General features: G+C 38.1%; 1 protein-coding gene across 3 annotated transcripts in view; it reads left to right on the forward strand.

The window, feature by feature from the left end:
* The first annotated feature begins 309 nt into the window (after positions 1-309).
* The window catches only part of KYNU (kynureninase), a 119093-nt gene continuing 93759 nt past the window's right edge, over positions 310-25643 (forward strand). The window contains exons 1-2 of one of the 3 annotated variants that reach the window (XM_039338228.1): positions 540-897; positions 13691-13882. In XM_039338228.1, coding sequence (XP_039194162.1) covers positions 13714-13882 — 169 coding nt within the window. In that variant the 5' untranslated portion in view covers positions 540-897; positions 13691-13713. Of the gene's footprint in view, positions 395-539; positions 898-6796; positions 6878-13690; positions 13883-25643 lie in introns of those variants that run through there. The other 2 variants (XM_039338229.1, XM_039338231.1) reach the window with 2 other exon arrangements.

Here is a 25643-nt window from a genome sequence, read left to right on the forward strand (position 1 = left end):
TGTTCATCTTTTCTTTCAGGTCACAAGGTGAAGGGGTTCCCCTCCAATTTAAGTTCACAGCGACCCTGTGAGGCAGATTTAAGCAGAGGCGGAAATTGAGCCAATGCAATTTTAATGGGAACTGAATCTCCGTGGTCTCTTTTCATCATATCCCGTTGGTTTTCAAATAACCAAAGCTAATAAAAGAATAGTTTTCAAAAACCCATCGCAACTTTAATTCAAAATGTAACAACTCGGGTCTTTAATTTAGCTTCTGCCACTGCAGCTCAAACACGCGTTTTGTACCAACGCAATAGCATTTACCAGCAACGGCTCCTGCTTGCTTACTGTGTTACGCGCACATGATAGATCAGAAGACCCTCCGGTAACAAAATGGACTGTTCCATTTCAGAAGGTAGATAAGGGTCCGCTTTCTCGATTGCTTCTCTAAATAACTTTTTTTATTTGCAAGTAGGAAAAGCAGCAGAGCCGGGAGCGGAGGGAGGGAGAGAGTTTGAATCGAAGCCCTGTGCTTCTTTTCGTGCTGATTTTCCAAATGGAGTTTTTAATATCCTGGAGAAGTAAATAAAGTTACAATTTCGCTTCATTTTGAAGTGGTACGGCCCACTTTATGACTTTAGAAACTTTTTTTGTCACGTCACTGAATTGTATGTTTAAACCTGGCATTTTTGAACCAGGCAAAACGAGCTTTTCAAGCTTGGTGTTGGTTTTTTCCTTATATATTCGTACACGCCCATCCTCTTTATTTTTGCTCTAAGAAGGGATACTTCTACCTCTAAGTTGCGGTGTTTACGCAGGGGGTGTTGAGAGTTTAGTTCACACGTTTCGCATGCAACGTCTCCTTTCTCTGACTTAATTTCTCGAGATTTCACTCCCAACCCGTATCTGCAGTCAAGTGTAAGTACCAAGAACTATAATTCATGCTTTTTAAATTTATTTAGGCCAGAAACTCAAAGCTAGTATATTCTTCCATTTTTCGTACAAAAATATGAGATGTGCTACTTGAGAGTGGCTGGATTACTATTATACACTAAAGTATTACATGTTCGATACGTATAGTTTATGGCCCTTACATGTCATGGGATGCCATTGACTTAGTTTCCACATTGTGCACAATCATGCATTTTGTCATGTTTATTAGGCACAGCACAGTGGCTGGATTGATTGCACACCAAACTAAAACCGAGCGAAGTTATTTATTGCATAATTCATTTTGTGAAATTACCTAATGTAGGAAACTATGAATGTGTATTTGTGTGAATGAGGGATATTTTTAAATATGTCCAAGGGAAGTCATGTATGCATGTATCTGAGTGTGTAAAAATGAATGGGCACTTGAGTGAGGGGGGGGACTTAACTCTGTGTGTATGAAATGAGATTAGTTGTCTACTTGTGTGAGAGGTTTGTTTGTGAGGGTATATGTGCATTTAATATGAGGCCAACTTCCAAAATCCAAATGTAGTAGCTACCAGGTGCAGCCCTCTTCTGAAAAGCTTACTTATTCAGATTCTAGACAGAGAGGATCATGTTATTGCTTTTTTTTAAAGAGAGAGAAATGGAAATTATAAATTCTTGCCAATCTACTTCAGATCATTCATATCCCAATTTAATGGCATAAACCTTCATTAAATTGGTATCCTTCTTTTGAAATCTTTGTTTATATTACACCCTTTACCAAAATTCAGAAAAAGTGAAAGAATTAAGTTTAATATCAACAGGATTGTTTGAGTTGAATTTTATGGCTGGGGATGCTTGTTGGTGAGAATTGTGAGGTTGCTAATCATTGCTTTCTTTTTTTACTTTACGGTTACTTTATTTATTCATTTTTGACTATGAAGCTTCTACCTACCACACTACCAATTCCTAACACTGCCATTTCCTATAATTTGGGGTTATAGTGAGCAAAACTGGAAGTGGTTCTTCATATTCTGAATTCTCATGGATACTTTTATTTTCTCATGGGGATCTTCCTCGTGTCCTGATTAATGACCTTTCCTCCCAGCCTTGATTTGACACAAAAGTATATTGACATAAACTGTGCCATTAAACTCCCTTTGCCATGCCTTAACTGTGAGACCAAGCAGTTTTGCTCTCTGAAAAAGATTTCTGTGGTAGTTTTGTGACAAAAAATGGTGGAATCCCTGCTTTTCTTCCCCATCCCACCTTGTGTCATCTCTAGACAGGAACGCCAAACACCAAGTGCACTCCTGACTATGTGAGGGGGTGAGAGATTCAAGCTTTACTTTTTATTATATATTTAGCCTTAGTTTGTACTGTTTTATGCATGCTTCTACATGGTGAGACTGTTGATCTTCCAGGAAAATTGGAAGATCAATAAACCTATATCAAACAACCCGCAGCTTCAAAGTCTACCTGATTTGAAATGCAAACCAAAAAAAAGATCGAACCAGGATTTTTGTCCCTCTGGATCTTTCTTTCCTGAAGCTAGTTTCCTCCCCAAAATGTTTTGGGTCAAGCAAAAATCTGCTTCTCTCTTCTATCCCCAATATCACATACGTGTGCACGTATGTCCACCTATGTATTTTCCCTATTGTACAGCCCCCTTAGCACTCAAGCACATAGAATGTAACATCTGTTGTAAATCCCAAAAATGCTTTTTCAGGAGGCAACTGGACTCTCTTGTTTTTTTTTTTTTTGGTTTTTTTTGTTTTTGAAGACGTTTCGCTTCTCATCCAAGAAGTTTCTTCAGCTCTGACTGGATGGTGGGGAATTTCTATATAGATATGTCAGAAGATCACACAAGGTGATCACATGATCCAGGACATTGGAACCATCATAAATACAGGCCAGTTGCCAAGCTTCTGAATTTCATTATGTGAGCAAGGGGATGCTGCAATAGTTGTAAGTGTGAAAACGGTCATAAATCACTTTTTTCAGTGTTGTTGCAACTTTAAACAATCATTAAACAAGCAATTATAAGTCGAGGACTACCTGTATTTACAACAGATGTCTATGGAGATTCTCAGTCATCCAGATCATAGTTATCCCAAAGATGCTTTTTCAGGAGGCAATTGGACTTTCTTGTTTTTCTTTGAATGGAATGGGGAATGGAAGAATTTAATATTCCTTGCTGACAGAATGCAAATGACCAGCTATCTGTAAAGAATATAAATCCTTCCATTCCCCACCATCCAGTCAGAGCTGAAGAAGCTTCTTGGATGAGAAGTGAAGTGTCTTCAAAAAATAAACAGGAAAGTCCAGTTGCCTCGTGAAAAAGCATCTTTGGGATAATTGGCCTGGGTCATGTAATCACCTTTTATGATCTTCTGACATAGAAATTTGCTGTGTAATAATCTTGTAAATAAAAATAAGGAAAAAGCAGCCCACACATTGATACCAGTTGTCTGAAGCCAATCACTTGTCCCCATTGAGTATTAATTGCAAACCTAATTGCATCTGAGTATATTGATTTACTACAATTATTGGAAATTGGAGTTATTCTCTGCCCTTGTACCTCTCCAGTTGTTTGCCTAGAGGAACATAATTTAGTTGATCCAACAAATTGAAATGGGATAGTTATGTGCATTGAATATGCCACTTTTAATTCTATATTTTAATAATAGGTCAGTTAGGAAGCAGAAATTATTCTCAGTAACATATCTGTTTCTCAATCCGGTGGGCCTTAGCCTGTTATTCCGATGCAGGCACCATATTGCAAAAAATATTTACTTGCACAACTGACTGCGGGCTGATTAGTTAACATTGCCAGTACCTGAACAAATGAGGAATTTTATTCTGTGCACTAAGTTATTAGTTTTAATAAAATAGTGGGATCTAATAATATATGGACAGCATAGTACAATGATGGCGAATCTTTTAGAGACCGAGTGCCCAAAACCGCCCCCAGCCTGCCCACGCTCTGCCCGCCCACCCCTGCCCTGCTCCATCCTCGCTCTGCCCGCTCTCAGGGCCATCCATGGCCTGCCGCAGATCGCCCAGGCAGCCTTGCAGCGCCATGGTGGCCACGCCCTCCAGCCATGCCCACAGCATCATCTGCCCAGCTGCCATGTGTTTGGCTGCGCTGCTCTGCCCGGGCCACACCCAGGGGTGACTCTCCTCTGGGGGGGCTGCTGATGAGGGGGCTGTGGGGAGAGGTGGGGCTGGGGCGACCTCTTGTTTGCCTACAGAGAGCGCTCCGAGGGCCGCCTCTGGCACTTGTGCCATAGGTTCGCCACCACTGGCATAGTATATAGCGACATATAAGAAATAACCTACAGTACTTGGTTTTCGTTGCTAAGATGGGCAGAATTACAGGTAGTTCGTGAGTATTTCCCTCATTTTCACCTTGTTCTTTATTACAGGTTCTTCTTCCCTCCTTATCTCAATTATTAATGCTGGAATGCCTAAGACGTTTCTCCTGGCTGTCTTGCAGCCCAACAAAGCTTTTATGTTCCACGGTCCAGTATCTGAATCTCGTTACCCAACATAGTCCATCTTCTTAGAGTTTCCACATTTTCACAAATGCTCCAGGATTTTCCTCCTAGTCTTAGGGCTAGAATTTCTGGACTTGACAGGTCCCACTCCACTCAGTTCCATTCCACTTCATCCCATCCCATCTTGCTCTCTTTCTCTCTCTCTCTCTCTCTCTCCCTCCCCATCCATCTATCCATCCATCCAATCTTGAAACCACCATCTCTCTCAAAGTGGGAGGTTAGCCAGATGAGGTCCTCTTCAGTAGCATGTCCTACACATCTGAGATAATCCTCCCTCTCCTGCTCTGGCTCTTTTTATATTTTTTACAAGCGTATTCTATTATTTCCCCCTTTTCTGCCTGCCTGCTTGCTCTTGTGCTGAGTCACTTGGCTTCAAACAAACAAACAAACAAACAAATATCCATGAGCTTGGCAGAGATCCAACCACTTTCTTCCTGCCAGGCACATCATCCTATCACAAAGGTTATTGAAATATATAGCTAGGAAATGTTAGTCCACTCCAGATTAGCATCTTACTTCCGAGCAACTATGCATGAGAAACACCCTTCTTTTTTAAATATTAGAAAGGCCAGCTCTGTGTTTAAAGAGATAGTGGCTTTCATGCATATGCAGTTCTCACCTGTCTGGGCTCTAGGTATTTATTGTAGAACCCATCAAACCTTTTTTTTAAATATATAGGGTTTTCAAGTGCGATGTAGGTCACCATTTATTAACCATATGAGAAATGTCGTATCATTCCCACTTAATTTTTTCCTATTTCTAAAAAACCATTTCTGTACAGAATGACAGATACTTTGAGGGGATTCTCCCCCCCCCCTTAAAGGTAGCTTAGAGACATTTAAACATAAATGCCCTTCCCTTCTCTCCCACACATACTTCTAGAACACATGAAATATTTTGTTTCTTGGCTTGTTTAATTTAGACTGCATCTGTTGTGTTAAAAATGGAGTAATGTTGTAAAAGTGTGGAATATGGAAGGCAAAAGCAAGTAGATGCCAAAAATTAGTATGGCATTAAAAAAACAGTGCATAGGGAAGAGATACACTTGAATGGGGTCAAACATTAGCTGGGTGAAAACATTAGATTCTCCTCCCCAACTGCAAAAATGAGAAAAAAGCAATTGTTATCTTAAAGATAGACTTCTGTGGTGCTTTGTAAATAGAAGATGACCAACAAATATTCTAGATTCCAGAACCTTTGGAAATGTAGAGGACAGAAGGAAGGGCCTTGAGGGATAAAAGGGCCCTTTTCAAGCCAGGACCATGGTGCCCTCCCCCAGATAAGATCCATCTCTCACCCTCTTGGGTTTCTGAAAGGGCCTGAAGACCTGACTCTGCCAATTGGCCTGGGGCTTCAATGGGCCATGCTATTCTGGAGGGGGTTAATAGATTAAGACAGGGGTCTCCAAACTTGGCAACATTAAGACTTGTGGACTTCAACTCCCAGAATTCTTCAGCCAGCTAACAGGAATTCTGGGAGTTAAAGTCCACAAGTCTTAAAGTTGCCAAGTTTGGAGACCTCTGGACTAAAATAAGACCCTATCCTCCTCCTCTGTGCATGTTGCTCCCTTCCTTCTCATCTTCGTTAATTTTTAAATCCCTTTTTACTTTGTTGATTGATTTTACTTTGTTGACATTGTAAAGTTTCATATTGTGGCTTTTATTGATTATAAGCCACCTTGAGTCACTTCTAGGCAAGATGGGTGAAATTGCAAGTGCTTCTTGACTTACAACCTTTCATTTAATGATCATTTGACATTACAATGGCACTGAATAAACGGACCTGACCATTTTTCACATTTAATGACCGTTGCAGCATCCCTATGGTCACAGGATCAAAATTTGGATGCTTGGCAACTGGCATGTATTTACAACCGTTGCAGTGTCCCAGGGTCATGTGATCACCTTTTGCCACCTTCTGACAAGCAAAGTCAATGGGGAAACTAGATTCACTTTACAACCATGTTACTAACTTAACAGCTGTAGTGTTTCATTTAATAGTTGTAGCAAGAAAGGTCGTAAAATGGGGCAAAGCATATTTAACAGCTATCTTGCTTAGCAACAGAAATTTTGGACTCAGTTGTGGTCATACGTTGAGGACTACCTGCATAAGTTTAATAAATAAAATAAAACATCTGAGACAAGTAACATGAAAATGGAAGGAAGGAGGCACAATGAGACTTGCAAAATTCTTCACTATAAAAGTACTAAAAGACGTAAATGGCATTGGTTTCCCAGTCTGATGTATTTTGACAGGCAGACATACAAAAAATTAAGCAAGCAAGTGAATAAGGCAATAAAACCTTTGGGGGAGGAAGGTCAGAGTACAAACGATGAAATAACAAACAGAAGACATCATAAAAGGGGAAGGATAAACTGGACTTTGATAATAAGAGAGTGAAAGAATGAATCAGAAAGTTTAAGGTAAGAGAAAAAAAATCCTTTCTTAGAAATAAGGCTGCAGGGTGAGGAGAAGCAAAACCTAAAGTTGAAAAGCAAAATTAATATAACATGCTTTGTCCCACATAACTCTTAAATAAGCAATGTCAAACTTTATGATTTAGTGCACTGGCATCTTGGTTTCACAGGGACATATACACAATTGTTTTTAGTTAAATTAACAATACTTGATGAATCAATATTTAGGGGGAAAATGCTTTATATTTCACAAGAAATTTTAATCATTGTTAGAGTGATTAGTAATTGGGGAAAAACAGGAGAGACTTTAATGACAGTAAGATTTAAGTCCATTCATATACAAAAAAAACCTCCCCAAAATGCATCAGATTTATAATCACATGTGTGTTCTGATGTAAGAAAGTGGAAATGGAAAAGATAAAGTAAAAAGAAACCTTATTTGCAGTCATTATTATTTTGTACCATTTGTTTGAAATGGTATAGAGATTCCTGCCTGAGCAGGGGGTTGGACTAGAAGACCTCCAAGATCCCTACCAATTCTGTAATTCTGCTACTTGATAATCATATACAGTAGCATTTTACTTATCCCTTTCCCCTTAATGCTAGTTGCCTAAATCTTGTTTATTATAATTATTTATCCATAAGAACCGTTTATTTGGCAATGTCACAAGCGGCTGAGTAAAATTTAGAGACACAATTTGTAATGTTTGCATTTTGATCGGAGAATAGCAAGAAAGTATAAAACTCATTGGGCACCCTTGGTAATTCTTTAAAACAAGGAAAGCTAATTTCCTGTAATATTTTGTTATTACCATTCTAATAAAGCATTATAAAAGTTGAATGTAGTGAATTAAATATTTATTTTATTCAAATGAAAGCAAGACGTTAAAGTTCTTTAATTCTCTGTTTTTCTTTTGGAAAAAAAACCCTCTTAATGCGTGTGTATTAAAAATTGGATTGATCTGTACATTGGATGTTTTATTTTGTACGGGCACATTTAATTCAGTAGTTTCCATTTCAGCACTCATAATTGCAAGATTTGTGTTTTTAACACTATTTATTTCAGAAATGTAAATAACTACAAATTTAGATGTAATGAAATTCACTGTTCGGTTGTATAAAATGCAATACTGATAGCGAATTAAATGACCCTATGTTTCTGCATAATGACAGCTTGGGGGGGGGGAATTCAGTACTCGGTCATTTAGTCCTCTAAATATGATTTGCAACAAATTATTCCAGAGTTTTTGCATATATATCCATCAGGATATTCCCTTCCAAGATTAGTAGTGTTGTGCAGAGTACAGAAAAAGAAACATTCAGCGCAAAAATTCAAAGGTGTAAGATAAAGAAAAGGAAGTTTAGCTAAAACAACTTTATACTGATACCATTCCATACCCCTCTCTCCATTTACTGGTAGTTCTTGACTTACAACTTTTCAAAGTCACAATGGCACTGAAAAAGAGACTTATTTTTCACATTTACGACTGTTGCAGCATCCCCATATGCTGCATAATCGTAATTCGGATGCTCAGCAAGTGGCATGTATTTATGACAGTTGCGGTGTCCTGGAGTCATGTGATCACTTTGTGCAACCTTCTGACAAGCAAAATCAGTAAGGAAGCCAGATTCACTTTACAACCATGTTAACCTAACTTAACAACTGCTGTGATTTGCTTAACAATCGTGTCAAGAAAGGTCATAAAATGGGGCAAAACTCAATAATTTAGCTACAAAAATTTGGGGCTCAATTGTGGTCCTAGATTGAGGACCACCGGTCATTTGATCTTCACAAACTATCCACATCTCTCTTTATACTTTGATTTTGGTTCTTTAAACTTCTCTTTCTGAGAATCACATCCAATCCATGCAACTACAACATTTTTTTTATTCATTCTTTTCCTTTTGACTCACTCTTTGAATTTTTTGCTTTGAAATTTGTTTTTCATTCTCTCTGATCAAACCACTTCAATCTACTACTTTATTGCTGGTCACTTATTTTTTGTATATAAACCATTTTCACTTTGAATTCATTCATTCTTGACCTATTTCTTCTCATTTTACCATATGCAATACGCTTAAGTAGCTCATTTGCACTTTATTCAATTCGGTAATGATTGATAATTATTCTCAGAATCTTGTGTCCTTCAGATTCTTTTCTCTCCTGTCTTCTGTGCATCTATTTTTCCCTTTTCTGATGTTCTTTGACTACATTGATTGATTAATCCTTTGATGACAAATATGTTTACAGTATTTGTGAAACACGCTTATCTTTGCAATCATCTGAACAAGCAACCAAATACACTTTGATTGATTCAGTACTGTTGTTCTAGTTATGATCTTAATATCTTCTTTTTTGTTTATGTATTTGTCAGCAAATAATTTTACTGACATATTTTATATGGCTAATTTTACTGAACTGATATTAATTCTGGTTGTTCACATTTGTTTACTTGTTTAGACTTTTTTTGGGGGGGGCTGCCCATCTAAGAAACTTTGATGGTGAATGCCATAAAAATTGAGACACTCATTGAAAGAAAAAAGTCAACTAAAACTACTTTGAGATTCAATACAAAATATGAAACCATTAGATAAATCTATTGCAGACCCTCCATCCCATCTCCATTGCTTAGGAAAATCCAGGTTTTCATGGCTTTGCTAAAGGCCAATCATTTTGCTGGTGGCTAAGAAAAATAACTGCAGCTAAATTTGCCCACAGCATTTGACGCTCTTGATCATTTATTCTCTAAGTTAATTAGCCAACTGTGATAAGATTTCCAAGTTGGTTTTAATCTATATTTCTTATTACATATTTTCAGTGAAGTGGAAGGGTCTCTACTCTCAGTTCTTTAGGTTACAAGTTGTCCTTGATTTACAACAGTTCATTTAGTGACCATTCGAGGTTACAACCACACTGAAAAAAAGTGACTGATGACCATTTTTCACACTTACAACCGCCGCAACATCCCGTTGGTCACGTGATCAAAGTTCAGATGCTTGGCAACTGACTCATATTTATGACGGTTGCAGTGTCTCGGGACCATGTGATCCCCTTTTGCAACCTTCTGACAAGCAAAGTCAATGGGGGAAGCCAGATTCACTTAACAACCATGTTACTAACTTAACAACTTCAGTGATTCACTTAACAACCGTGGCAGGAAAAGCCATAAAATGAAGCAAAATTCACTTAACAAATGTTTCGCTTAGCAACAGAATGGGCTCAGTTATGGTCGTAAATTGAGGAGTACCTGTATTTGATGGATTATTTGTTTGCTTAGTTTTTATGGCACTCATCTCCCCTACAAAATGACTCTGGGCAGCTTCCGTTGTTGTTTCTCAGAGTCTGATATTAAGTCTATTCTTGTATATTTGAACACCTTGTTGTTGGGTTGTTTTTTTATTTCTTTCATTTTTCAGATCTATGTTGATATTCAGGTTTATTTTGCCATTGTCTTGGATGACGCAGCAGAGCCTTCACACTTTTAAATAGCAAACTTGGAATTCCACTTTATTGAGTTCAAAGCTTAGAGTTGATTTCTCTCTTTTCCCTTCCTTTATGTCTTTTCCCTTCCGCATTATCAGTTGCAAGTATTTTGTGCGGTATGTAATTTTGCAGTTTGTACTTATGAGAAACTTACTTTAAAACTTTTGATCAATAAAGCTGCAATAATGTGGATATATTTTTTTTAACTTTTAAATACTTAAGAGTATCCTGCTCATCTCTTAATTTGGAAATAGCTAAGCAGTTAGTTCTCATCTTGGTAATGTCCCACCTAGATGGCTGCAGGAGTTGAGCATGGCTTCCTAATTTTTCTCTCTTTCTCCTGCTCTATGCTCAAATGTTGCAGTTCTAGATTTCTCCTAGCCTATCCCCATCTTTCCTTTTGTTTTTGTCAGTCCCTTCCTTGGTGGGAGCTTTCGGTAATTAATCAGTTTACATTGCTGGTAAAAGACTGGCTTTCTGAGTCATACATATAAGAACATTCAGTTATTAGAATAACTTGATTACGGTTTATATTCCTGTATACATAGCTTGATAATGTAACCGTGGTCTGTTAGATTTTCTGGAATGAAGTGTCTTTATGTCTGGAGGTTCTTATAAAGCAGTGGTTCTCAACCTGTGGGTCGGGACCCCATTTGGGGTCGAATGACCATTTCACGGGGGTCGCCAAACAAGGCTGTCTGCCATTTTTCCCCCTTTGGCCACACCCCTGGCACCCGGTGATGTATAAGTGGTTGGGGGTCACCACAACATGGGGAACTGTATTATGGGGTCGCGGCATTAGAAAGGTTGAGAACCACTGTTATAAAGCTTTTTGCAGAACCATTCTTGACCCAGAGAAATGTTTTCTCTCCTTATTCACCACTGATGTGTACTTAAATGATGTTAATATTAGGAAATGTTTCTATTGGTTATTGTCCTGTAGTAAGAAATTATCATGCTGTTTTGTTGTAGTGTTGTTTTTTTTTCTGATATATATTTTTATTTACCACTACTGCATGGACACATTCTAAATTAATCTTCATCTCTTCCTCTTCGTCTGACATTCCCAATTCTCACTTTCCTCAACTTTTCTCTTTGCTCTTTCCCAAGAGAGAAAGGATAATTGTTGAAGCATGGCGGTGGGGATGAATGCTCAGTTTGAAAAATGTTTGGAAACACTAAGCTTAGAAAATGCTTAACTTAGTAAAAAATGGGTCCTATTATCCTTGGTGTTGGAAAGCTTTTAGCAATTCATATACGTAAGCCATAAGTTATCGTTGATGTAATTAATACTCAATGATTTGCACTCTGAACTTAAAAGAAATGAATTCTTTCATAAAGTTTATGGTAAGTGTCAGTGGCCAATCAACTACAACCAGAAATAAAATACGGGTTAACTGATTACTATTTCGTTACTTGTATATACTTAACCCCTCCCCTGAAAGCCATTATGTTGTCACCTTCTTTTATCAAGCATTTTGGCAACATCTGTCACAGTCACTATAGTTAACAGTAGATTTTCAGATTAATATGTAGATTTTGCTTGACTTTTGTTAGAAAGCATGACAGCTAAAGTCTTGAATATGCTATGAAGGCATAATATTTTGCTCCATTTCAAATCCTCCAGTTGTCAGAATTCTGCTAAAAGGGCAAAGTGAATCAAAAGATTAGAGAGGTGGAGAAGAAATGCAGAAAGTCTTATCAATGGAGCTAAATGTTGAAACAATAAATATTTTTCTGGACGTACAATTGGTGACTGCAATCCTTGCACCCAAGAAGCATTCAACATATACCTTAAACACAACATTACTGCTACTTTTTGCAGTAAGCTGCTATTTCCAATCATAGATTATCAAGGACAGTAGTTAGCAAATGTTAGCTTAATGTAGGATTTGGTTCTGGTTTTGGACCATGCTGAACAAATTTGGAAGACAAGCAGTGCAGAGCACAGGGCCAGGGAGACAGAGTGAATAGAGGCATAACCCTCAAGATTGGTTTCATACATGTTTTTTCCATCCTGGAGGAGAAATGTCATATACTACTAGTTAGGTTGTTGTCCTCTTGTTTTGTTTGATTTTATAAATTTTTGTTAAAGTTTATGTTAACATAACATATAAACAGAAATAAAAATAATAGGAAAATGGAGGAAAGAAAGGAAAGAAATGTGAGTTAGAGGGAAATAAATAAAAAAATAGTGATTTCCAACTTTTTTTAATGTAGTTGCAACCTCAACATTTTTATTTTAGTAATAAGGTAAAAGTAAAAAAAATAAAATGGAGGTTGCAGCTACACTACAAGTAGTCCTTGTCTTATAACCCAAAATTTCTGTTGCTAAGTGAGACATTAAGTTAAGTGAGTTTTGCCCCATTTTACGGCCTCTCTTGCCACAGTTGTTAAGTGAATCACTGTACTTGTTAAGTTATTAACACGGGTGTTAAGTAAATCTTGTTTCCCCATTGACTTTGCTCGTTAGAAGGATCACATGACCCTGGGACACTGCAACCGTCATAAATGTGAGTCAATTGCCAAACACCTGAATTTTGACCACATGACCGTGGGATGCCGCAACAGTCATAAGTGTGAAAAATGGTCATGTCACTTTTTTCAGGGTCATTGTAACTTTGAATGGTCACTAAATGAACTGTTGTAAGTCAAGGACTACTTGTAATTAACAATACTAGCCATTTCTATAACAACACTATAATCAGCAAAACCCATATCAAAGTTTTATCCCCCCCCTTTTGAATACAAAGTTTAGAAGGCCTGTGAAGTGCCTGATCTGAAAAAAATGAAGCTTTTCTTGAGTCGTTTATGGACGTCTGAGATTGCCCATCTCTAGTTATTCCTTTCAATCTATATGTTTCTATATTCTTAGTTTGTGTAAATTAAGATGCCAAGGAGCATAAAGGCTTCTTGGGCTTGAAAATGTCAGTTTAAATGTGGTGATACACCTGCTATTTTCAGGAGCACAGATTGTGGAAGCAATCATGCTGCCGGCAGCTTTCTGAATCCGCAAGTGTGAACGACACTGTAGGATTTGTTACTGCTGTTGAGGCAGTGGTAGAACAGAGAAGTTGCTGATAGAGCTTTATGGGGGAAAGATTATATTTAAAACTAATAGCTTCGGGGCTACAGCAGTCTGCTGCCTTGAAAAATGCTGGAGTTGAGAACTTCTCACTTTCCTCTCACGTTGCCAAGTATTTCATTTTTGAAAAGCTTGTAGTTGGCTGCTCATACATAACTATAATCTTCACATCAGATGCTAACCCATATGCAAGGCATAGTCTCTAAATGGAGATTTCTTTCTCTCTCCCTTTCTCTCTCTCCATCTTTAGAATGAGAAAAGTGTTCCTTGAAAATGGATCTGCCTTCTCATGTCTCACCAGTAAGCGTTATAGAAACAATTGCTTTCCAACTAGCGTGCAGTCCGGTAGACAAGAAAGTCGCTCTGCACTTAGATGAAGAAGATGAGCTAAAACACTTTCGCGAATGTTTCCACATTCCCAAAGTGACGGATCTGCCTTCAAGTAAGAAGTGCAAGTATACTAAGGTGGCTTTGCGGGGTTTTTTTTTTCCTTTTTGTATGCCTCTGTTGTAAATTGCGGGAATTGTTGCCGCTTAACACAGCAATGGAGCGCTGGCAGCCACCTCTCTGAACCCAGCGTGTTTCTTGCATTGCTAAATCAAGGCCTCAAGTTGAATACTCTGTGTTCTCACTCCTGTCCTGAACAAACCAATGAATACAATGCAGCCCTTGTGTAGTGCTTATGCTGTCACTCAGCCTCCCTGAACAATATAGCGCCTGATTGAAAATTGTAGGCAAGAGCATATCTTAATAGGTTTTTGCTGCTTGCGTTTAGTACTTATTGCACAAAAGAAAAGAAAAAAAGCCTCATGCCTACAGGCTTTGCTTTGGTGTTGTTGTTGTTGTTGTTGTTAATTGTTAGAATCCATCAAAATCTTCCATATAAATGTCTGGAATGAGAGCAGTCTGAGAGGAATAATTATTCTAGGATAATTGGCCTTAATGGTTAATTAAATAATTGTACAGATTGATTAATTAAAACAATGCTCTTGATTAATTTTATAAGATCCCCACAGTACTTAACTGTGTTAGAAGTATATATTTCAAGTACACATATATTGTACAACTCCTTTCTATTGTCCGGCTGAAAAAGTTTCTTTTAATATGTTTGCTGTAACTGTGGTAACATATCTAAAATTCAGGAGTAATTGTATTAAAATGCAAAGAGAGAGAGAGAAAAAAAAATATTGATTAGTAAAACACTTGATTAAAATCAATACAACCAATAAGAATAAAATTTCTTAAATCTGGTGACAGGCCTGTTTGTTACTCTTAGGACTTAAACCTTAGTAATGGCTTCCATTCCATTCATTTGAAAAATATCTGGAATGGGGAGAGGGGAGTCAGGGGAGGAAGATTCTCAAATAATTTTTCTAAACCAGTGTTTCTCAACCTTGGCAATGTTAAGACATGTGGACTTCAACTTCCAGAATCCCCCAACCAGCAGCCTTGGGAGTTGAAATCCACATGTCTTAACATTGCCAAGGTTGAAAAACACTGATCTAAACCAATCTGAGCCCAAGAAAATGAACCACCTCTCATCAATATTCAGTAATTGGAGAAATATAATTCCATTATTTGAGAATTCAGAGATACATCTGAATAGATTCTGAGTAGGGGTAGGAAGATTACCATTACATGGCTTTATATGACTTAGTATATTTTAAACATAGTAAATGTTTTTCATATATTATTTCATTCCGTCACTTTGTGATTTATGCTTTTTTAAGAAAAAAAAAACTTTTGCAAAATTTACATTTGCTACCATTCACAACTTTTTTCATCATATGCAAAGTATTGCGAAGAACACTTCCTAAATTATACTTTAACAATATATACCAGGGGTCTTCAAACTTGGCCCTTTTATGACTGGTGGACTTCAACTCCCAGAATTCCTCAGCCAGCGTGCCAGGCTGAGGAATTCTGGGAGTTGAAGTCCACAAGTCATAAAAGAGCCACATTTGAAGACCCCTGATATATACTAACCTACTATGCACATTCCCACTTTTGGGTAGATCTTTCCCAAATAGATCATACTTTATGGTGGTGGCAGTCGTAGATAGATTATCTTCTTTCAACCTATTATTTCTATGCAGGGTGTTAAACTCCCCTAGTTTTGAGCAAGGGATATGCATTTTCCCCCAAGCTTTTTTTGTGTGGCAGGGATCAAACGAGGTGCCTCCAATGGCACTTTGGAGTAGAATTCCTGGTCCTGTATGATTTGTTGGGAATCTCTGAAGCTGTGTGAGTCCTGGTTAAATCTTACAGAGAAGAAAGATCTCATGTGACCTGGAACACATTTATGAAAGAGACACAGTCAGTTCACATATATCTATATCTATGTCTATCTATTTGTATATCTTTTGAGAAGGAATTGGGTTTACAGTCTTTTGAGGTAAGCTTTAAGAAGTCTGATTTTGACAAGTCTTGCAGAGGAAAATAGGAGAGTCTGTTTTGAAATGTGATGAATTTTAACAATGGCAAATGCTTTAAAATATTTGTTCCTCAGGGCAAAAGCTCAGTTTAGCCAATGAATTTGTCACAGTAGCCCCTTCCTTGTTTTTATTCAACTGCATAGTTTTTCCATTTATAAACTTTTCAGATTAACATGTTCTTAGTTGTAATTGGAGGTAAAGATCTTACTTTCATTTTGGCTGTGAAAAATCTTCGACTAATTCTGATTAATGCTTTTGGCAATTTAGTTGGGAACGGATAATTGTTGCAGATGTAAAATGCACCTATAAAATGTAAAGTCACATAGTATTCTCTGCTATCCTAATTCAAGGTCCATATCTGGTTTTGTTTATTTTGTTTGTTGTTTCCTGGTTAATTGATTGATCTAAAAAGCTCTTAAATACACATCTATAAAGCATTCCTCATACTTCTATGGAGATTCTCAGTTATCCAGCTCATGGTTGTCAAGGTGCTTTTTCAGGAGACAACTGGACTTTCTTGTTTTTCTTTGAAGATGTTTCGCTATAAATCCTTCCATTTCCCACCATCTAGTCAGAACTGAAGAAGCTTCTTGGATGAGAAGCGAAACGTCTTGAAAGAAGAACAAAGTCCAGTTGCAAGAAACCTCCAAATGGCTTAAATGACTCTCTAAAACGGGTCTTCAAATTTGGCTCTTTTGTGACTTGTGGACTTCAACTCTCAGAATTCCTCAGCCAGCGTGTCTGGCTGAGGAATTCTGAGAGTTGAAGTCCACAAGTCATAAATGGGCCAAGTTTGAAGACCCCTGCTCTAAAAGAATGTAAATGACCAGCTGTCCGCAAAGAACATAAATCCTTCCATTCCCCACCATCCGGTCAGAGCTGAAGAAGCTTCTTGGATGAGAAGCAAAATGTCTTCAAAGAAAATCAAGAAAGTCCAGTTGCCTCCTGAAAAAGCACCTTTGGGACATTCCTTATACTCACTTTACCGTGGCAGTTTCAAAATTATACAAGCAGCTTAGCTAAGTCAGGAGTGACATTATTTATTTTTCCATGTCCCTGTCAGCAATCACCCTACTAGACTTTACAAACAGATAATTACTTATTAACAGAATACAGATTGTGATAGTAAATATTGAAGAAGAGAAAAGGCAAGAGCAAACATAGTTGCTTCTCGGTTACATGTATAGCCCTTCTCTTGCTCAGCATACAAATAATGCTGTTATGGTGAAAGTTCCAGAGCAAAGCCAATTTTCCCTATAATTCAGCATTGCTTTGCAGATGCATTATTGCAGAAATTTCTCATACTTGCTTGCATGAACACAGTATATGTAACATGGACACAGAGCACTAACAATACTTGCATGATAAGAAAAAAAAAGTCAGAAACATCTTTTTTTAAAAAAAATTGTAGATAATGATATAGTTCTTCTGTGGTTCTGAGATTGTTTATATTGGGAGTCTCAAAAATATAATTGCAAATGCCGTAAGCATGGCTCATTAACTTGAGGGTTACAGTACTGAAGCTTTACATTTGTTAATACAAAAGAGTCTAGTGAGTAAAAAAAATAAGACTGTTGTTGAAAGAAAAATCTTCATCAGGGTCCAGTCCAAGCCATGAATAAACAAAATGGAGACTGCTTTAGAAAGAAGGTTGTAGTCTATTGAAGAGCAGAACCAGACAGAAATGAGGCTCTGGGAAAGCTGACCACATGTTGTGGGGAGGAGTGGTTTTTTATACCTTCTTGAGCTTTTGTGTTTGAAGTTGTTCCTGTGAGGTTCAGTGTGCCTTTCTGGTATTCTAATGGTGGTGGGTTATCCTATTATGTCCCAAAGGTCGTATCCTGCTTCCCTGGGGCTGTGGCTGATGACTATGTCCTATATTGGATTTTTTGGGTGTGAGGGGTTGTTGATTCTAGGGATCTTTGTCTTTCTAATCCCATGAGCTCCAGACTTCCTGGCTCCAATATTTCTGACAGGATTATCACATCTGCATTTCTACAGGCCTAGTTTCTGCTTGGGGCAGTCATCAATATGAGAGATCACCAGTAAATTGAAAGGGGGGTTCCTGCTTAAGATTTTCCATTATTCCTTTGGGGAAATATAATATTCTGCCTTTTTAATATTCCCCAAATATTTCTTTCTTGGGGGGGGCTGTCTTCCCACATTGTCATAGTATGCCATTACACATAATTGCAAACAATTCTACCTAACACACCTGCATTACTTTCTTATGGTTTACTGTGTATGTGCCAAAAGAAGATGTTTTTTGCCTAGTTGATTGATATGGTTGATTTCTTCCAAACATGCCTGCTACTTTTGTCTGCTCTTTTTTTCTTTTTCTATGATCTGTACTTTTGTTCTCTTCTCTAAAGTAAATCGAGAAATGAGGACTTCATTGTTAAAATGAGTAGCACTATAACTGACAAATCTAGCTAAGCAGAGCAGTCATCAATATGAGAGATCACCAGTAAATTGAAAGGATTGTAAGACAGACTGAAAAATTTAAAAAAATCCCCAAAGGAGGCAATACCAAGCCATTTCTATATTATTATTATGTCTTTAAAGTGATTAAAATGAGGCCATCATTTAAAGAAACCAATAGACTGTTGCTATTAGTCCAAAAAAAGTTAAACAATTTGGCTGACTGGACATCTCATATGGTTTTGTCTTGGTTCACTTTTTGGCATTTAACTAAATCCCAGTCTAAGGTTCCCAGTCATTGATTAGCTTCATGAAGCTCAAATGATTATAGGAAAGGATGATGAATATTAATGAAAGATAAAGATAATAGATACATTATCCATAGAATTAATTAATAAGGATTATAAATGTAAATGAATAGTAAATATATTTAAGATAGGAAAGAGGGGAGTGAACTTTGTAGGCTTGCCATAGTATAAACTGGTTACCTAATGTGACTATTAAAATTTGCAAAACAATTTATCTTACGATTTTCTTCCAAGATTCCACGCCATGAAAAATACTTTAGAATTTAGACTGAATCAACATACACACTATTATTCATTCTACAAAGGGACTGGTGTTTTCCATATATACAATATATATGTTGATTTCTTTCTCAAGACCCCTCCCATCCCAAATGTATTTGCAGCAGAAGAAGGGATTAAAGTAGAGCGCAAATTATATTTGTTCCAACTTCAGCTTTTGACAAGTAATAGCCAAGTTAAATCTTGGGGGAAATAAATCCCAGAAAAGTCTCTCTTTTTATCTGAAAGTAAAGATAGATTAAGCGCCTAGGGAGATGGCTTTATTTTGTTTAATGGCTGGGCAAGGCTGACTTAGAGGAGGCAGAAGGGCTGCCTGCAATGAAACATATTTTTTAAACTGGGTTAGAGAAGAGATTGAGACCTCTAGTTCCAATTGGTGCTTCCAAAGCTTGTGGTTGCTAATGTATGCATCCATTGGCTTGTATCTGTGGCCATTATTATTCATAAGAGTCCAACTACAAGATAAAACTGGATTATAACCCAAGTCTCAAGTTAATAAAAACTGGGAAACTGGTTCCAGAGACAATAGTCATCCTCTAATTCCCACATCCTCCCTATACCTCCAATAACAGTTATTTACACAGTGTACCTGTTTTTACTCCTCTTCTTTACTTAGCCATGAGAGATGTTACTGGATCAACCCAGTCATGAGGCTCCATTGAGATTCTTATGGCAACTGGACTTTCCTTTTGGAGAAACTTGCTGAATTGATGGAGTCATCTGTTTTTCATACGTGACTCATGTTGGCTTCTTTGCTCTATATCAGTGATGGTGAATCTTTTAGAGACCGAGTGCCCCAAAACCAACCTGCCCCCACTCTGCCTGCCCACTCCTGCTCTGCTCCGCCCTCACCCTGCCCACACTCAGGGCCATCCATGGCATGCCGCAGATCGCCCAGGCAACCCTGCAGCGCCATGGTGGCCACGCCTGCACCCTGCAGCATCATCTGCTGCCCAGCTGCCATGTGCTTGGCTGTGCAGCTCCACACGGGCCGCACACAGGGGTGACTCTTCTCCGGTGGGGCTGCTGGTGAGGAGGGGGCTATGGGGGGAGGCAGGGCTGGGGCGACAGCATGCGTGCCCACAGAGATGGCTCCGAGTGCCGCCTCTGGCACGCGTGCCATAGGGTCGCCACCACTGCTCTATATACTGTTTCGTCGTCTTAGCAAATTCAATGGAAGGACTTCTTGATTGCTCTAATAATCATTAGTGCTGCCTAAAGATGACCCATGGGCTTCGGGTCTAGTTAGCAGCATCTTAAACAAACTACGAGAAGGTCAAATTGGTGATGTGTCATGGTATCATTCTGCATCCTGATTATACAGTAACGAGTCCTAACCCTTTATAATGTATGAATTCTATAATTTATTTAATCGTCTGCAATGATTAAATCTGTGTTCTCTTCTTCAGGATAAAAAAATGAAAAAAGCCAATAGTATTTCAAAAATGAGAGTCTAATAGCCTTTTTGAAATATTTGCTACTCATACCTAGGATTCCAAGGGTTTGTGGGGTAAGTGCATTTACACAAGCTGTACTCTCACTGCACCAACCACAAGAGGATTTGCATGTTGGTTTGGAAGATGCAAAATGGAAGTTGAAAGGAATTTATTTAACAGCCCAATTCATGATGGGAAACGGTTGTTTAAACTCAGTTATAAGCTCTTTGAATTGTTCCTGTGAGCAGTTGAAAGAGGTAGAAACATTATGAAGATGATATTACCCATAATAAGGTCATGGTATGTTCTCTCTATCATTCCACAGTTGTGAATACAAAATAATGATTTTAAGTTATAAAAATACAGATCCAACACTCTATTGGGGGGGGAGACTTCACAAGGGCAAGAATAGTTTGATAGTGGAACCAGGTATTCAGGCAGGTGGTGGTTCCTGCTTCAGTGGGTCAGTAATTAAACATCTGTTGAAGAAACTTTATTCAGAATTATCTCAATGGCCAGGACAATGAACTCAGTTATATTTCATACTAACCAGAATTGAGTTTAAGCTCTGTCTTGATTATGGTTGATGCTGACAGCAGTATATCTGTATGCATGTTCACCCAAATTCTTTTACAACCAAACATCTTGAACTGCATGATTGGTATCAGTGCAGTTCAAGGCTTAATGGTGTCATGTGAGTGAAGTGGAGAGTACCCTAGGTACTTGACAGTTATATCCTGAACAGATTGTAGCTTCCAAGTGGTTTTCAGTGAAGTCACATATAGTGTGGAGTTTGGAGTTGTCCAAATGGGAGATTGTAGGACATGTGTTACTGTGAGAAGAGCACTCCAGTCCAGATAGGGATGCAATTAGTTTGCAAGATGGAGTTCTATAAAGACTTTCCTGGCCATTGCTGCCAAGTACTCATTGAGCAGTTGCTGAGAGTCTGTGTATCAGGTGTACTTAGGGTTGGGGTTAGGTTCTACTCTGTTGTGATTAAGGGCATCCTTAGAACCAAAAGCCACTATGTCTTCTTAGGATTAAGCCTAAACTGTTCCTCCCTATCCAGACCCTTGAAGCCTTCAGGCATCAGGATAATACCTCTGAGAGTTGCTTTGTTGGGCCAGGGGTCAGAATACAGAACATACAGAGAGGGAAAAAAGTATTTGATCCCCTGCTGATTGTGTACATTTGCGCACGGACAAAGAAATGATCAGTCTATAATTTTAATGGTACGTTTATTTTAACAGTGAGAGACAGAATAACAACAAAAAAATCCAGAAAAAACACATTTCAAAAAAGTTATAAATTGATTTGTATTTTAATGAGTGAAATAAGTATTTGACCCTTTGCAAAACTTGACTTAGTGCTTGGTGGCAAAACCCTTGTTGGCAATCACAGAGGTCAGACGTGTCTTGTAGTTGGCCACCAGGTTTGCATACATTTCAGGAGGGATTTTGTCCCACTCCTCTTTGCAGATCCTCTCTAAGTCATTAAGGTTTTGAGGCTGATGTTTGGCAGCTCGAACCTTCAGCTCCCTCCACAGATTTTGTATGGCAGGGATTCCCAATCCAGGGTGCAAGATAATATTCCAGGTGGTGCGAGATGATATTCCAGGGGGTGCGAAAACTTGGGTTTTCAAAATTATAGTGTATATAGATAATTCATTGCTGTTATTTCAAACTTTTGTAAGGGGTGCAAGAATATATCAGAAGCGTTCTAGGGGTATGGGGTATAGAAAAGGTTGGGAGCCACTGTTCTATGGGATTAAGGTCTGGAGACTGGCTAGGCCACTCCAGGACCTTAATGTGCTTCTTCTTGAGCCACTCCTTTGTTGCCTTGGCCATGTGTTTTGGGTCATTGCCATGCTGGAATACCCATCCATGACCCATTTTCAATGCCCTGGCTGAGGGAAGGAGGTTCTCACCCAACACTTGATGGTACATAGCCCCCTCCATCGGCCCTTTGATGCAGTGAAGTTGTCCTGTCCCCTTAGCAGAAAAACACCCCCAAAGCATAATGTTTCCACCTCCGTGTTTGACGGTGGGGATGGTGTTCTTGGGGTCGCAGGAAGCATTCCTCCTCCTCCAAACATGGTGAGTTGAGCTGATATCAAAGAGCTCGATTTTGGTCTCATCTGACCACAACACTTTCACCCAGTTCTCTGAATTATTCAGATGTTCACTGATAAATTTCAGCTGGGCCTGTACATGTGTTTTCTTGAGCAGGGTGACCTTTCGGGTGCTGCAGGATTTCACTACGGTAATACACCGTAGTGTATTACCAATTGTTTTCTTGATGACTATGGTCCCAGCTGCCTTGAGATTGTTGACAAGATCCTCCAATATAGTTCTGGGCTGATTCCTCACCATTCTCATGATCATTGAAACTCCACGAGGTGAGATCTTGCATGGAGCCCCAGACTGAGGGAGATTGACAGTTATTTTGTGTTTCTTCCATTTGCGAATAATCACACCCAACTATTGTCACCTTCTCACCAAGCTACTTGGCAATAATCTTGTAGCCCATTCCAGCCTTGTGTGGATCTACAATCTTGTCCCTGACATCCTTGGACAGCTCTTTGGTCTTGGCTATGGTAGAGAGTTTGGAATCTGATTGATTGCTTCTGTGGACAGGTGACTTTTATACAGGTAACAAGCTAAGATTAGGAACACCCCCTTTAAGAGAGTGTTCCTAATCTCCACTGGTTACCTGTATGAAAGACACCTGGGAGCCAGAAATCTTGCTGATTGATATGGGATCAAATACTCATTTCACTCATTAAAATGCAAATCTATAACTTTTTTAAAATGCATTTTTCTGGATTTTTTTTGTTGTTATTCTGACTCTCACTGTTAAAATAAACCTACCATTAAAATTACAGACTGATCATTTCTTTGTCAGTGGGCAAATGTACAAATCAGCAGGGAATCAAATACTTTTTTCCCTCACTAAAGCCTGATAGAGGGTAAAGTTAAATATTCAAAGATATTCTTCCGGTAGCCAAGAGATAAAATACACAAACCAGTATCCAGAGTTCACACGCACATATCCCTTATGCACCACATATATGTCGTGCCAATTTCTGAGAATGATTGAACAATTCTATCAAATTTCTGCCAGATTTCTGTGTGGCCCAAATGTGTGTTAATTTAGCAGAATGATATGTCTCAGGTACCCACATTAGTAGATTCTTTTTTAACGTTTTCCTTATTCAGTGCAGTGTTTTTCTTTAATACAGATAACCTTGACTCACAGCCATTCATTTAGTAACCATTCAGTTCTAACAGCATAGAAAAAAGGGACTTATGACCGGTTTTCACCCTTAAGACCGTTGCAGTATCCCCCTGGTCACGTGATCCAAATTTGGTTATTTTGACAACTGGCATGTATTTGTGACAGTTGCAATGTCCCAGGGTCATGTGACTGCTATTTATAACCTTCTCAGCCAGCTTTCGGCGAGCAAAGGTCAATGGAGAAAGTGAGATTCATTTAACAACCACACGATTCACTTAAGTGCAGCGAGTTGCTTAACAACTGTGGCAAAAAGGTCATATAATGGGGGCAAGTCAACAACTGTCTTGCTTAGCAACAGAAATTTGGGGGTCCTTTGTGGCTGTGAATTGAGGACTACCTGTAGATATATTTATGTTTATATTCTTTCTGAAAATTGAGCAGGTTGGTCCTCAATTGCTTGAAAAAAATATCTGAAGTTTGGATTTTGACTTAAATCTACAATGCAGGTTCTCCTACCTGTGAATCTTTTTAAAATATTTAGAAAAAAAAATGAGCTGGTTAATTTATGAGACTCGTGGTCTGTGACAGTGACTGATGCACTCTGGTGTCTTCTAAGCATCTTTGTTGCAGAGGTACAGAAGACAGAAATTAATTAAAAATGAATGGAATGGGAAACAACATAGATTATGATGATTGCTCAGTAAAAATTAGGCAAGTTTCTAAGAAAAGGGCAATAAGTAGTATTATATGAAGAGATACTGTTCCAAGTTGGATCTGTCAGTTTTTTTTACTCAAGAGTAAGAAAGGAGAAATACATGCCAGGTATTTTATACTGTATATGTTTTAATACTCACGGTATTTTATGCCAGCTTTTAACTCACTACCTGCTCTAATGCTTGGCTGAGATTTACAGAGTCCTAATGAAATTTATTGTTCTGAATCTCAAATAAAATATTTGCTACTTATAATCTCTATAGACTTCATCATTATCCTCTAAAATAACAAAGGACTGTGGACATAAGCAATTTACAAGTGTGAATAATATTTTCCCCTTATGATTTTTTGTTTTTATAAGGATGCTCAGAAAAAGCTAGTATTATATATTAGATTGAAATGTTTGTGTTTTCTAAAAGTCTTTAAAGCTTTAATTAAGAACTTAGTTGTCTCTTATATGTGGCAAATGCATTAGCGGTTGAGTTAAAAGCAGTACTACAAAAACTTACTTTGAAATGCTTTGCAGTTATTTAATCTGTTTTCCCACAGCCCTAAAATGAAATTGCTTTAGTATTCTGTTGTATTTATATAATAACGTTTTTATGTAAATTTTAATAGACTTTTTTTTCAAGCTGTCTACTTCTACGCATTCAAGTACAAGCTATCAGTGGCTGATACATGTGAAAACATGCAATTCCAATAAATGGAGCATTGTCCCTCATGACCCTGATATAGAAAATAGTACAGTAGGGAATGAAATGAGATGAAACAGGCTAATCACCTCTTCTCACGTTTAATTAAGGGACGTGACGTTATGGCTTCAGACGTTCCTTCCCATAGTAGAATGGAGTGAGCTAGCAATTGCATTTCTCCTTCCTCGCAGCTTCTCAACTAATTTATTCCTAAAAAAACATTCTGGGATAAATTTGAAAGGGGCATACAAAGAGAATGTGAGAGTTAAAGACTTGTGTGAATGAAAGTCTGCTTATCTTACATGGGATTCCAACCCATATTTTATGCCCCCAAAGTTTTTTTCTCTCCTATTGAGTGAAAATTCTTTACAGCCTATCACCTTACTGATATAATATCATGGCAAGATGAAAAAAGTAAACAAATATATTTCATTTTAATATTTTTTATGAGCAGAGTCCTAATAACTTCTAATAGTCCTCAAAAGTTGTACAAAATGTATTATGCTTATGGAAGACTAAATTTATATCCCTCTTTTATTATTTTTATAAACAACGCAAGGTGACAAATATAATATATCCAATACTCCTTCCTCCTCCTATTTTCCCCACAACAGCAATCCTATGAGGTGGATTGGGCTGAGAGAGAGTGAGTGGCCCAAAGTCACCCAGCAGGCTTTTATT

This window comes from Crotalus tigris, unplaced genomic scaffold (genome assembly GCF_016545835.1).
Source record: "Crotalus tigris isolate CLP2741 ecotype Arizona unplaced genomic scaffold, ASM1654583v1 scf7180000017694.5664430, whole genome shotgun sequence".
NCBI classification, from domain to species: Eukaryota; Metazoa; Chordata; class Lepidosauria; order Squamata; family Viperidae; genus Crotalus; species Crotalus tigris.